The following is a 15086-nucleotide window of genomic DNA, read 5'->3' as shown; positions in this document are numbered from 1 at the left end:
TCAAATCCCTCTACTCCAGGAGATTCCAGAGTTTCAGGTGTAGCAGGACATTATGCTTCAGGATTAGCACATATCTTGCGGGTGTTCCGACACTTGAACTCTGATGCACAAGCACGTTCAGCAGTAGAGCAAGCATTAGCCAACAAGCACTGTAAAAGTAGGTACTGTAGCAGCAACAAAGCAACAAGCACTTTAAAACGAAAGTAGCAGCGCAAAGCACTTTAGGCCTTTATTATTTATGTATATTTGCATGTATAAATGGGATAAGTGTTTTTGCTGCTCTTTGTTTTGCATATTTTATTTACTTGTGTGAGTTTCTGTCTGTTTGAATTAAGAGCTGCACTGAGGCCAATTCCCATCAACTGTGTTGACTTTGCAACTAGGAAAGCACGCTCCTCTGAGCGCAGGTCTCAGTCAGGCTGGGTTGTCGTAGAATGGAATATTCTAGGAATATGGAATATGGAAAATCTGATAGAAACATCTTGATCATGTGACCACAGCTAAAACGTGTACAGATTTGTGTGAGTTTAAATCTGTATGAGTATTGGAATCAGTGTGTTTTGAAGAAAACACAAAATGGTGGATATGTAGTCTGGCACAAATGGCTTCATGATCAAAGGAATCCGGGGGAAATGATTTTTTGATTGTACGACCTACGGTTCATGAGTTATAGGCCAAAACGTTAAACAGCCTGTTATTATAGCACCACCATGAGGCCAAAATGTCTTCCTTGACCTACTGGGAATGTGTGCGTAACGTTTCACACCAATCGGTCCAACGGTGCCGGAGATTAGCTGTTCACGGACGGACAGGAGCAAAAACATAATCTCAGGCCCATGGCTGACCGGCCTGGCAGAGACAATAAAGTATTATATGTTGTGGTACTGCTCAGAGGAATTTCTCCAGGGAGCACTCAGAATGAGATGCCGCACAAAGCCAGGTGTCTTGAAAAGACCAACCACGATGATTCAGGTCCACTGTGAGACTAATAATGACCTGTGTCTTTCCAAACCAAAATTAAACCCATTCATTACATGTTTATCTGCCTTCTGCAGGCAGCATATCAGGACTACGAATGTCGATGGATTGTTGGATTTTAATGACTGACCTTAAAGGACGATACTGGTGTTATTGCATGTTTGCCTAGCTCCCAGTCCATAGTGTTAGAGAGTTCTCCTTAACGCTAGGCCAGGGACTATGTATTTCCTCTTTGACCAGGTTTACGATGTCTACACATGGGGCTTACGCTTCAATAAAAATAAAGAATATACTTTCTCTACTCACTGAAATAAAGACTGTTGTTGAAAGCCTTTTCTCTGCGGTGGGAAGACATCCCCCTTTTGTGTAAAATCCACTTTTTGCTATAAAATAAAATACAGCATATCCACCAGACGGTGAAACTTCTATTGACTCGACACTGCCACGAGAAAAGGCTTTCAGCAACCTACAACCATCTTTGTCTCGGTAAGTAGCTAAAGTAAATTCTTAATTTTTACTTAAGTGTAGACACCGTAAACCTGGTCACTGAGGAGATGCATACAGTAGACCCTGGCATAGGACCAGAACTAATGTTTGCCCATTGAGCCAACCATTTTGCAAAGCATACTTTGGTTTGTTTGAATTTTGAAGAAGCCGCTGGATTCAGTTAAGTGAACTTCATGGTGTCCATTTATTTTCGTCAGTTACATTATTGTTGTGTTTTAAAGCAAAGTGATGTGATTTATTAACAAAATTCAAATGTCTATGACTTCAAACCATACAATGATGTTTAACCAACAATGACTCAGTTACTCAGGTATAAGTTCTAACCCTATAAGTTTTAATGACTATGGAGAAAATGTTAACAAACACTGACTCTAAAACTAAAGCAATTAATAGGCAAATGGTCTACGTTCATGTGTAATATATGGCCGAAGTTGTGACATCGGTAATATCATACTGACGCCGGTATGGTCCTTTAATGTCATTCATTGCAAATCCAACAGCCTTGTACAGCACAAGGCTATCAGTTTATCAGTCTCAGAGGTCTTTTGAATGAGGATGGGAATTCAACAGTAGTTTAACGGTAACCACTTTCAACCTACTGTAGCTCCCTATTCTGGCAAACATGTTCAAGAACTTAAAAAATATATACAGTGTACATTTAAACTTGTTTCTTAAAAAATATCTAAAATAGCAAAAGTAAGAGATCTACAAGCTGCGAGTTTTAGATCCTTATTTGCACTATTCATCATATGACAAAGTATATAGGGCTTAAAGGGATATTTCACTTTCAAACATGTTTGGGGTCATTTTAACGTCTACTCAGGCTTTTGTAAGCACCCCAGACAGTTTTTAAGTTGCTTGATTCAGTACTTAGATATTTGATATTCATTTGATCAAACACAAACCCATTGTAACTTCAAACTCCTTAACCGCCCAGTCTCAGGGTGGACACTCTAACCACAAAGCCACTGAGCTGGTTTGTAGAAGTCTGATAAAATGAATATCAAATATCTAAATACTGAATCAAGCTACTTGAAAACTGTCTGGGGTGCTCAGAAAAGCCAGAGTAGATGTTAAAATGACCCCAATATCCCTTAAGTGGTTAAGAGCAGTTGGTGGTGACCAAGCTAAAGTAAAACTATTTATTTCCTCATGCATATTTATACGCATGAGGTGTTGCTAAATGACAGTATAATGAGTGTGGAAAATAACATTTACAACCTCTTTCCCTGACGCAGGTGAGCTGAATGTTACAATGAACCTTTATATTAACTCTCCTTTAAAGGCCAAATTGTAAATAATTAACCTGTTGACAAAAAACTTGGAGACCCATTAACCACCAACTACAGAGAGAGCAACAGCAGAGTTGTTCATGGAATCTAGAATAATTTGTTGAAAGTTGGTCAGTGGTCATCTTCTCTGACTAACCACATGAACCCTAATGTCCCTGTTCTAGGCATGTCATAATAGGGGATCAATTCAGCGAAAATAGGTGAACATTCAGCAAAAATAGGTGATATATGAAAATAGGCTATTGATGTACAACAAAGTATATACGTAGGTTTTAAGTGGTTAAATATCCTTTTTATGGCATCTTTTAAGCCATTAATGTTCAGTCATGTGGCGCTATGGAGGGCAGTGAGTACACTATGCATGTTACTCGGGCCCTTCACACCAGACACAGATAGGCCGCAGTTCCATTGCAATGACGAGTGGTACAGTCATGTTGCGCTCCGGTGTTGCAGTGCAGTGCAGCGTATATGAGCCCAATTAATGCAATAAATAAAATGGCGCTGTTTGGTTGGAATGAAAACTTTCATAGGGTTGTCTCTGTGGCATATGATTGGAGACCAGGCACTTCTTTTGACTGATCTAAGCATTCACATCTTCAGTTGAAGTTTGCTGTTGAATTCTACTGATAAAACTTCATCAATTTATCAGAGTTAGTCCCCATCTCCACTATACTGATGTGGGTTGTAATTAGTTTGTGCTGATCGCAGTGCACACACCACTGGGAGGCAATCAGACTCATTGAAAGAGCTGCAAGGCACTGAGGGGGACTGTTCACAAATCAGCACACTGCCTGTAAATCACTCAAGGTCCCAGCTTCCCTTGTCATCCTTTCAAAGGAAACAGGCAAAGGGACAAATGTAGCCAGTCTAGCCACTGTTTCAATGTCAACCAAACTGCTCTAAAGAGAAGCTACCAGGCACAAACGCCAGACTATCACCAAACCAATCAGCAGGAAATCACGTTGTTAAAATTACGCTGCGGTGCATGGAAGCTTCAGCGGTTGCCATGGTAATGGCCACTCATGTTGTGTGTCACGTGTGGCCCAGAGTGAACGCAGATTACTTAGCAGGTGTGTGACGAAGTGGGCACTGAGGTTATCTATCTATAAATTCACAGAATCTCTGTGTCTGTGGGTCTATGTGTCTGACCCGGGCATAACTCAGGTGCCATGCTACCGATTGACCTCAATCTTGTGTGTGTGTGTGTGTGGGCGATGACCCAGGGGAGTGTCGTGCTGAGCACACAATAGAACTGCATCTGTGTATGCCCATGTACGTCATCAACATGATGACATAAGGAAACCCCATATTTAGTCGATCGGTCGCATTTTGGTGCTTGGTGGGTACCGCAGTGGGTACTCTGGGAACGGGTACACATGCCCATACTTGGGTGAAGTACGGGTATTGCACAAAAAGATGGCGCATGCATTCCCAATTTGCATTGTTCCTGACTTACATCATTCCCGAGTTTAGAAGTGTGGTAACGGGTACTCTGACAACAGGTATTGTATAACCGGGTGGGGCATGCATTCCCAACTTGCATCGTTCCCGACTTGCGTGGTCCCCAAAGGGCACCGGTCTAGCGTTTATGAAGGAGAAGACTGGAGCTGTATGGGTGAGGAGGGCGAGGTGGGGAACGCCGCCACCACTGATTCTGCATGTCAACGCTCGGCTGAAACAGCAGTAGGGGACAAAACCTCAGAGCATCTCTTTCTCTCTGCCAACAACAGCTGATTTCAATTCCTGTTTCATGCGGTAATTACTCAGCCCGGGGGACAATATGATATTTCTGCACAACCAGAGTCTGCCTTTCCTCTCAAGCATTGAATACATACCTATTATGAAGCAGAAGCAATGACAGTAGAACTGAATGGCGTCACGCTGTTATGGTCAGCTTATACCATTTAAGATCTTGTTAATAACATCTCAGATCAAAGACACATAATCCCCACTGGCCTTCTCTGTTGATAAGGTTTCCCTTATCAACAGAGGTTTCCCCGGTCAGGCAGGGTCAGTTTATTTATTTATTGTGTTTCCTTTTGATTTGGGACCAGCTGCCAATCAAAGCATTATTAGCAGCAGTGTGATATCAAGTGTGTTTTACCCAGTGGCTCGGACAAGCACTGGCCACATCCTCACCATCACTGTGATGGACCCTATAGTATTGTGGGGAGGTTGGGTGGGGTGGTCCTTGAGGATTGTTCAAAACATGCTAGTGGTCCAGAGCTCAAACAAGATTGAGAACAACTGCTCTACATAAATCCTCACTACCAAATTTGTTGTGATGTAACCCAATTTACTCAGGCAAAAGGGGAAAAAACGACAACTTTCACATACTGTAACTTATCAAGCCTTATGTCTTATGAAAGTCATTTAAATCTGTCTCAAAGGAGGTGAAATGAAGGCCATAATTTCAAAGTTTAAATACTTCAAACTTCAATTCTTAAACCCTGAAAGGAGTGATTATGCAGTGTTTCTGTCAAGGTAAACGTAAACATTTCCAACAAAACTCTGAGCCAATTCCCACAGATGTCAAAAGGAGCTACAGTTCCCAGTACTACAACAGACACCAAGAAGGTTTAAATTCCTTTAATCCTTTAACCTATCCAACTTGGGATTTGATATGGAAATCTACCAGTGGATTCTAAGCTCTTATCATTAAATGAATATAAAGTTGAGCCTTTTAGGAGAAATCTGCTAAGTGCTTAAAAGTACTGTGATATGAAAAGAAACAAGACTCACAACCAAATAATATTGTGCCCTGGCTAATATTATACAGTATATGGTAATGGTTTATTCAATGTACCTCAGGGCTATTTCACAAGTTGCTATGTTCAACATTGTATAAATATCATATACCATAAAAGTAGAACAACAATATATTCATAAGTACATGAACCCTAACGTCCCCAGCCCCCTTCTGGAGCGAACATTTGGCGAAAATAGCAGATCTACAAGCTCATAACGCGTGGCATTGCAACGTGTTGTGAGCTTTTAGATCAGCTATATTCTGCCAAGAGATTCGGTGTACAGGGAAAAAAGGAGGGGGCCTAGTATAGACCCCTGGGGAACTCTTGTCATGGACGTACACAGGATGTTAGTGGTTAAACTGCTACACATTCCCTAATTCCTATTGTACACAGTGAAACTGGTGAGCATTATTAATAACTCTGAAAGACACTTTCAAAGTTAAATCCTTCAAATGTTACTGTGTAGTCACAGACGGTTCCATGAAGCTTGATGGAACTGTAAATAAAATCATCCACTGAATACTATATCTATCCATAATGCAGATGTCTCATTAATATTGAATACATTTATAATACAGTATATACACTTTATACTCTGTGTGTGTGTGTGTGTGTGTGTGTGTGTGTGTGTGTGTGTGTGTGTGTGTGTGTGTGTGTGTGTGTGTGTGTGTGTGTGCGTGTGTGTGCGTGTATAAATATATAGTATACAGTACAGTGTGCTTGTTAAGGGGCCCCCATTAATGGCCTCTTTCAGCTTGTATTCTGGTGTAACAAAAACATCCTCATGGCATAAAACAAAACAAAAAATATTTTGTGGACGCTTTCAAAGGAATATAGTCATTATTAAAGACACACTACTGTTCAGGAACTCATTTTGAAAACACTTGAAAACAGCACAAAGATTTTCTGTGTGACATCAATGAACTGACAATTACATTATCCTGAGTATTAACAGTTAGCAAAAATAGATACAAAGCTATTTTAAGGATTTTTAAGGACATCTCTAACATGGGCCATTCTCTCTACTGTGCTCGACAACTCATAACTAGGAAACTAGGCATAAAAGTGACATTTGTGTTGAAAAAGTGTTTGATAGACCGGAGTGGATAGTACCTAATTGCTCTCGTAACTGTCAACGTAGTTTGTTCTTGTACTTGTACTTAAGGCAAGTATCTGTATTGTAGAGCAGCCTGCAGTTATACCGTTATGTCACAATCGGGTGGATACAGTATATTCCCCAAAAGTTTCTTTGAACCTCATTTCATTCAAAAGGCAATCTTTGAAAGAGCTTTCTTATGAATACAAGATTGTCACCAGGAGCATCACTGAATTGAAAAGGGATTGGCTGGTAAAATGTATTCATATTGAAATGGTTATGCTCAGGATTCCACATCTAAAGTAACTCTTCGGAGTGGGCTTCAAAAGCTTCCACTTGAATCATATTTAAGCCAAGTAACACTTGGATAGGATATTCTAATCTAGTAGCCTGCTCCAGTGGTTCTCAAACGTTTTCATGTCAAGGACCCCCAAATTAATTATTTGGCCGCAGACACCCATCTGAAAATACTTTGTGCCAGGGACCCCCATACAAGATTTTTGTTGTTCGAATGTTTCCAAAATATTCAAATTTGGTAATTTTTTTCAAGATTTTTTGAAAATATCTAGTGGTTAAACTGATTTTGATGCTATATTAACTACTTTTGATGGAGAGTGGGGGACCCCCTGAAATCCCCTCAAGGACCCCTGGGGATCCCCGGACCCCACTTTGAGAACCACTGGCCTACTCTTTCCAACCCTGTTGACACCACAGTTTATGGGGATAGAGACATGCTCTATTCAGGGCAAATATCTGTATCAGGCAAAAATTCAGGTCCATAGCTAAATGTCATACTATTGTATAACGTCATGCCTTATTCAATTATTAATACATATTCATTTCTTATTTGATTAATTATAACCACTCAGCCCCGATAGTCGTAGGTGAGCATGGGGAGGTGGGTACTGTATGTATCCCTAGAGTTACTAAGGGCTGTGAATAATATCTGTGAACACATATATATGTATTTGTATTGATACATGTGTACTTACTTGTAAATGTACAGTATAATAATATATTTGTCATGCTCAAACGAGTGGCAGCTAACAGGTATAGAAATCTATTGGTTTTATCTTTAATTTGCAATTAATGCAACATTTATTCTAGTTTTGACTTGTACCTGTATGCCTTTTTTGCCTTATGAAATCAAAATCAGTTGTAAGCTGTAAGTTATAACCAAAAAATAATAGCCATTGGTTTCAATCATTGTGTATGTTTGCTTGAAACTAGTTGACACTACTGTATTGGTAAATACCCAAAATTTGGTGCAGCTATTTTGTCAAATACATTAGCTATAACTCAGAATAGATTATGAATATATCTGAACTGTACAGTATATTCATTTGGCCAAACACGTTATGGTACAATATATAGCAAAACTCTAAAATGCAAGTGTCATGTCACGTGGGTGGGACACCTGTCCTTCATCTGGTCCATGGCTTTGGTAGATATCTGTACATTTCTTATACTTATTGTAGTCTGTCTGAGCATGCGCAACATCACTGATAGCAGATGATTGATGGCTGTCCATCCAAACATCAGCATCAACACGATTCTTCTCTAAACGCATCTACAACACTGAGATGACGGACAGAGTTACATGATTGAGGGTGATTTCCATCAGATGTATGATTAATCAGTGTACAACAACCAACAGAAACCAGTAGCCTACAGACAATTCAAAATTGAACTAAGTCATAGAAATAATTACATTATCGGCGGCATTCATTAAAAAAGCAATAAGTTAAGAGAGAAACGTATGGCTGAGGCAATTTGTCTCTCAGATAAGCTACGCTAAAGAGGAGACCGAATGTGTGTGATATGTGATGCCTGCCTGAGGGAGAGAATAGACAATACGGCTACACGAGGTATAGGCCATTAAGTAGGTTTATTAATCTTATTAGAGCGATAGCAGTTCATCTGTTGGAGAGATCTGTTTTAATAGCTATTTCGTACAGCCACTTGGTGACGCGCGCCACGCGACTGAATACAAGCTTTTTTTAAAGGCTCCGAATGACAATATTTACGTTTCCCTCTTGGAATCCGTAAAGGGGTCTGAGAGAGAGAGAGAGCTCACCTGTTCCGTCACCTTTATCCAGTCCTTTCTTCAAATCCACCAGCAGCTGCAAGAAGACGCCGTAAAAACCGTTGGTGGAAATCAAAGGTTGTCTGGCTGTGGCACTGTGGTCTCCACTGGTCTGAGGGTCTGACCGTCTCCACTGGTCCGAGGGGTCTTGCTGCTTAATCGATGCGGACACTTTGACAACACTATATTAACACTATAAAGCCAGCACAACCCCCACAACAAACTGCTCTCTTTTATTACTAGATCTTTCTAAAAAATGACGAACACACAATTGGAAACAAGCCCATCAATGCGCAATAAATCAGGCGCGTGTATGCATGCAGGCTCGTTTCCCCTCTCATAGGATGCTAAAAGATAGTCACCTCTGAGTCTGATCTGTCACGACAGCCAGTCAGTCGTTATTTGTCAGCTTTGTCTGAAGTTACAGCCGACAACCTTACACCACCACAAATCCATGTAGTGTACTACACCAGCGTTGCCAGGTTTTGCGAGAGAAATAAGCAACCAGGTCTAGGAAATCAAGCCCAAAAGAAGCAACTTATTAGGCCACATGAGCTCTTTAAACCCATTATGCATCGGCTATTTAAGAGCCAGTTCTACAAGCTCACAACGCGTCGCGATGCGACGTTTTGTGAGCTTGTAGATCTACTATTTTCAAACACTCTCGCAATAAATGTGGATTTTTGTTTTGTTTTTTTAAACACACAAATGGTGACAAATCCCCTGGACCTTATTTTTTAACTCTATGCCCTGGACCCTGGCTTTGTCATGAAAATATTCTGGAGCCACTGGTTTAAGTAAATTTTTTTTTTAATGGAAGCAAGCCTAAATAAGCAAGTACACTTTAGAAACAAGCCCAACAAACCACAACCCGCAACTACCATTTTTTAGTAACTTTACAGAAAAAGAAGCCCAAAGTCGCTTATAATAAGCCGACATGGCAACACTATACCACACACGAGAAACAAAAAAGGTACACGGTAAACTTGAAAACAGCCGCTTCCTGGTGATATACTGCCATCTAGTGCCCACTTGAGCAAGTACACTTTTGAGGAAACGACTGCAGCAATATATCTGTATGTTCAATTCTTTATTTTAAAGAGATTCAAATGTATTACAAATTATTTACAATTACAAAAAATAGACAGACAGACAGACAGTAGGCAGACGAGAGAGGTTTGCATGCACATTGAAACATTAAATATGTAGGGCCACACTGTTCAGTGCAGGCTGTTGAGCATCAGTGTTTGTTGACAGCTGGCCCATTGAGCAACATAGGGGGGTAAGGGGGAGACAGGTTCACTCATCACCAGTCAGCGGCCACTGAGCACTGTACTCTGAGCTGCAAGAAAATGAACAAAGTGCTCCATTAAAAGAAAATATTTGACGCACAGTGTTGCCAGTTCATATGTCACGATGACAGTGGTGAACAACAGAGAAAAACACCCCTGATTTGTTGAGGAGCCATGACAAAGCAGAATTAGAAAAACAACTTGTCACTACATGTCCAAGACACAAAAATTTAAATATGAGAGAGAGAGAATGATGAAGTTGGCGAAAGTGATGAGGAAGTACAATAATTCTGAAACAAATAAGAAGACAGTAGCCAATGCACAACAACACATCAACAATGCACGGTTGCAGGGTTACAAATCAGGCACATTCATCTGCTCATCTGCTCTTTTCTCACCGTGGTTCTGCACCATCAGTGTCGGCTCCAAACAGGAGCTGGGCCACAGCCTGTTCAGGGGAGGCTCTCTTCCCATACCTGAGAAAGATGGAAACAGAACAATGATACATCCCCATGGTGGTATAACTTGTAGGTGTCACTTATACACTCAAGACAACCGTACGTTCTCCACCAGTCTTTTTGGCACTTATGTGATCAAAGCAGAGCATCTTTGGTAGCATGATGTTTGGGAATACTACAGGTCCATCTCAATAGCATCACAGACAATTTCATATATGGACCATTATATTCCAATAGTCATCACAAGTAGGGTCTGTTAGTTGGGAGTGGGACTTAGTAAATATCATCCACTGTGAATTCAATTACATTCCTTTATTGTCACTGCAGGTGCAACAAAATAAGATGAATGATAAATAAAATCCACAAGAATAATTTAGCGGAAATAGAGACATTTCAACCAAAAGCAAAGGAAGGCTGTATAAAAATATCCAAATAAAATGTAAAACTAAAGGTGAACGTGATGCAGTCACAGTCAGTGCAGTGGAAGTAACTTCTATGGTCACCAAGGCCAAGGCCTTCATTGGAAACAAGTCTGCAAGGACTTTTATGAACGGACCTGTTAGACAAAGTATTTTAAATGTACCTGTGCTGTTATACATTTTTTGTTTGCCTAATAAAATATTCAATCAATCAAAACCATGGTGCATGGCTACACCTTGGCTTCCCAGATTTGCACACAGCTGGGATCAAAATGATTGCCATGCCAGTTCAGTCCTTAGGTTGGAACTAGAGCTCGGAAAAGGCAACATCGAATCTCTGTCAGTGCTGCTCCTCTATGGAGATTCAACAAAACAATCTAGTCTGAGAAAGGAGGCATTTTCAAGTCGACCACCCAAAGCTTGGTGGGGCAAAAATACGTGGCTCCTTTCTTTAAAATATCTTACAATCAAGTCAATGCTGCTGACGAGTGAACTTGCCTATGGACTGAACAACTTGTTGTTATACTGTAATGCATCTACCTCTCTCATACATTCACATGCATGGTTATGCAAAGTTAAAGCTCAGCAGACAAAGAAACCTGACAACATGGGTGTGTGTGTGTGTGTGTGTGTGTGTGTGTGTGTGTGTGTGTGTGTGTGTGTGTGTGTGTGTGTGTGTGTGTGTGTGTGTGTGTGTGTGTGTGTGTGTGTGTGTGTGTGTGTGTGTGTGTGTGTGTGTGTGTGTGTGTGTTGTGTGTGTGTGTGTGTGTGTGTGTGTGTGTGTGTGTGTTCCAAAAGGACTTTCATATTTTTGCTGCATGTCTTATTGTTAGAGGGGAAAACTGTGGTATTATGTTGAACAACGAAGAGGAAATGATTAGGATAATAACCTGACTAGCCAGGACAACAGAGGTCCTGGTTTGTATGATGAGACAGCATTCTATTGGGTCTACACAGTTTGAGGTCTCTGGGGTAGCCATCCCATTAGGTAATAGAGGCTGCTATCTGGTCTGAACTTTATCCCTCAGTTGAAGAAAGCCAGATCTGAGTCATCTACACCCTCATTGATTCCACTATACAAGCATAATACTACTCCCCTCAGTTGAAGAAAGCCAGATCTGAGTCCTCTACACCCTCATTGATTCCACTATACAAGCATAATACTACTCCATATCTCAACCATACTGCTTCCCATGCCTTGGTCTGTCAAATATGAAGAGAACTCATCTGACTGTATGGTTTCCTTGGGACTGAGGGCCCAGAATATTTGACAAACATCTGAAAAGTTAGACTTTTAATTTAGACCGGGAACGTATCTGTATCATTTTAGGATTTCTTTGGGCTATTCAAAAATAGCAGATATACAAGCTCATAGTGCGGCACCGAGTGCAGCGCTATGAGCTTGTAGATCTGCTATTTTTTTAATATTGTGAAAATTTTGCACAAATCTTCTAATATATATTTTTTTTAAAGCGAACATTTGTAACTCAAATCTTTGCTTCTGGGGATCTCTGGAACAACACATATATTGAGATATTTGTTATATTTTTTATGTTTAAAAAAAAAAGGATTTAGAAAACATTTTTAGAATCGGCCTCAGGTCTTAATGAGTTAATAAAATTATTCGTGGAGTTTGACTGAAAATGTTAAAGGGATATTTCACTTTCAAAAAAACCTTTGGTCATTTTATCGTCTACTCAGGCTTTTGTGAGCCCCCCAGACCGTTTTTACGTTGCTTGATTCAGTATTTAGATATTTGATATTCAATTTATCAGACACGCCCCCTTCCTATACAAACCCATTATAACTTCAAACTCCATTTTTAACATGTTAGATTTATTGAAAACACCCGTCCTTGGTCCTTGGACTCACCCTGACCTCCTAATACGTGAGGGGGCCGTGTTTTTTCGATTACTTTTTTCATTTATTTTATTTAATTTTTTTATTGTATTTAATTTTTTCATTTTCCAAAAGAAATATTAAAAATAAATTAAAAAAGTTATCGAAAAAACATGGCCCCCTCACGCATTAGGAGGGCAGGGTGAGTCACCAGAACCAAGGACGGGTGTTTTTGATGAATCTAACATGTTAAAAATTGAGTTTGAAGTTATAATGGGTTTGTATAGGAAGGGGGCGTGTCTGATTAAATGAATATCAAATATCTAAATACTGAATCAAGCAACTTAAAAACGGTCTGGGGGGCTCACAAAAGCGTGTGTAGACGATAAAATGACCCAAAGTTTTTTTTAAAGTGAAATATCCCTTTAAGTGCACTCACCTTTGTCTAGTGATGAGGTTGACGTAGTGTCTGATCGCGGTGTGATATTTGTCCCATTCCTCCGGTGACGCGTTGCCCCCTGGACTCACCGGTCTCGGGGGGTATGCGTCCGCGACGCTGCTCCAACACACCAGCAGGCACACGACGAGCGCCACCAGGCACATCCACGGTCTCAACATGATGGACATCTTTCTTATTCTGGTAGTAGGCCTAGTAGTAGCTACAAACAAAAGCTGTCATGAAAGAAAGGCTGAAAGTATAAACTTTTGCTACTAAACTTGCGTGCATAGTGAGGCATTGTGAGCTTGTAGATCGGCTATTTTCAAATGGCCCAAATGTATATGGTTGAAGTGGTTAATGAATATTTTGTAATAATAATCATTACAAAGTAACTAGTGGTAACTCAAGTTTTCAAATCATTGCAGTGGAGTAAAAGTACAATATTTGCATCAGAGATGTAGTGGAGTAGAAGTAAAAGTACTGAAAACTGGAAATACTCCAGTAAAGTAAGAATCCCTAAAAGCTTCTACTCAACTCAAGTAGGCTACAGTAAGTAAATGTACTTAGTTACTTTACACCACTGGTTGTGTCATAACTCTAAACTTTTGTTACTAAACTTTTAAAACAAAAACAACACCTATCATTCAGAGTCAAGAGTTCCTCGTTGTCTTCAGGCTCGTTCAAGTGATTTCCTGAGTACCTTTGGCGTCAACTTTACCAGAGAGCTATACAGGTGTAGGTAGGCTATGCCTAAATCAGCGATTGATTTTACAATTTTTTTCAATATTTATTCTAAAGTCAAATACATCTGTAAATTCTTTACCAGAAATTTTATCAGAATCTAAATAGGCACGCTGTTGCAAAAAAAAAGTAAAAGAAAAAGAACAACTCACTTTCCAGTTGCAGGCTCCTCTTGCAGTGACCACAGTACAACTAGTGTGTCTCCCTCTTCTCTCCTCATTTCCAAGGTTTATATAGTGTGGGATGGATACCTGATAGGCCTATGATGACAATGTGACACATAACCACACCCCCTTCAGTATCTATCTGTTAAGGGTCATTGATGTCTCCTCCAGCTGCCGTGTAAAGATATCGAACACTTAAGAGCTGTCCATTATATTGCCTTGAATATTTCTGGCTTAGCATAAAGCCGATATTCACGAATGAAGTTTAGCCCATTTAGTATAGGCAGCCTGCCTCTGACATTAGAGGCCCATTAAACTTGGACGCATGTTGGAATTCTTCCAGCCATGTAGCCTGTGCATAGACAGAATGTCATGCTGTTTATTCTGACCAGCCGCAAGCTCTTTAGAACAGTGGTTCCCAAACGTTTTAGCTCGAGACCCAAAATAGAAATCTGACGTCTCCCCGGGACCCAAACTAGTGAAAATAGCCGACCTACAAGCTCACAACATGTCACGATGCCACGTGTTGTGAGCTTGTAGATCTGCTATTTTCACTACTTCTTAAAAGTATTTTTTTCCCCCTCTAATTAATGGATTTTTGGGGGGAATTATTTTGAAAAACGTTGGAATTTGTTTTAACTTGTGAAAAATTGTGTATTTTAATTTTAAAATCTAGGGGATATTTACTCAAGACGCACAAAAATCGTTTTGCGACCCACAAATGGGTCCTGACTCACTGTTTGGGTAACAGTGCTTTAGAACAATGGTCAGACTATTGATCATGAATGAAAAATATGTAAAGAAATGTAAAGGGGGCGGGGGATACTTCTTTCTTTTTTTTAAGCAAAAGTTAAATTGAGATTAGAGGTTAAATCACGCATGTTATCATGTATTTTTCTCACAAAGATAAACATATTATGTTCGGGCCCGCAGGGCAGCTGATATTCTACCCACATATTATAGTAGACTAGCCTCCCTAGGCTATGTCTCTGTGATACAGCAAATCCATGCAGGAACTCAGCCAG

General features: G+C 40.1%; 2 protein-coding genes across 4 annotated transcripts in view; both read right to left on the bottom strand.

Annotated features, from left to right (window-relative positions):
- Positions 1 to 9143, bottom strand: part of mpp2b (MAGUK p55 scaffold protein 2b) — a 72326-nt gene extending 63183 nt beyond the window's left edge. For 2 of the 3 annotated variants that reach the window (XM_080455526.1, XM_080455525.1), the window contains exon 1: positions 8701 to 9143. The gene's annotated coding sequence lies outside the window, so the exon portion shown is untranslated. The remainder of the gene's footprint in view (positions 1 to 8700) is intronic. The other variant, XM_080455527.1, reaches the window with a different exon arrangement.
- Positions 9144 to 9917: 774 nt separating this feature from the next.
- pyyb (peptide YYb) lies at positions 9918 to 13344 on the bottom strand (the record flags this gene model as incomplete). The annotated part of the gene is made up of 3 exons (XM_080455979.1): positions 9918 to 10051; positions 10400 to 10477; positions 13157 to 13344. 3 exons carry the CDS (start codon positions 13342 to 13344, stop codon positions 10009 to 10011), a joined length of 309 nt encoding a protein of 102 aa, XP_080312105.1. The 3' UTR covers positions 9918 to 10008.
- Between the last annotated feature and the right edge of the window lie 1742 nt (positions 13345 to 15086).

Source organism: Gymnoscopelus braueri (assembly GCF_963280865.1).
Source record: "Gymnoscopelus braueri genome assembly, chromosome: 17".
Taxonomy (NCBI): Eukaryota; Metazoa; Chordata; class Actinopteri; order Myctophiformes; family Myctophidae; genus Gymnoscopelus; species Gymnoscopelus braueri.
This window is presented reverse-complemented; position numbering and strand designations above follow the sequence as displayed.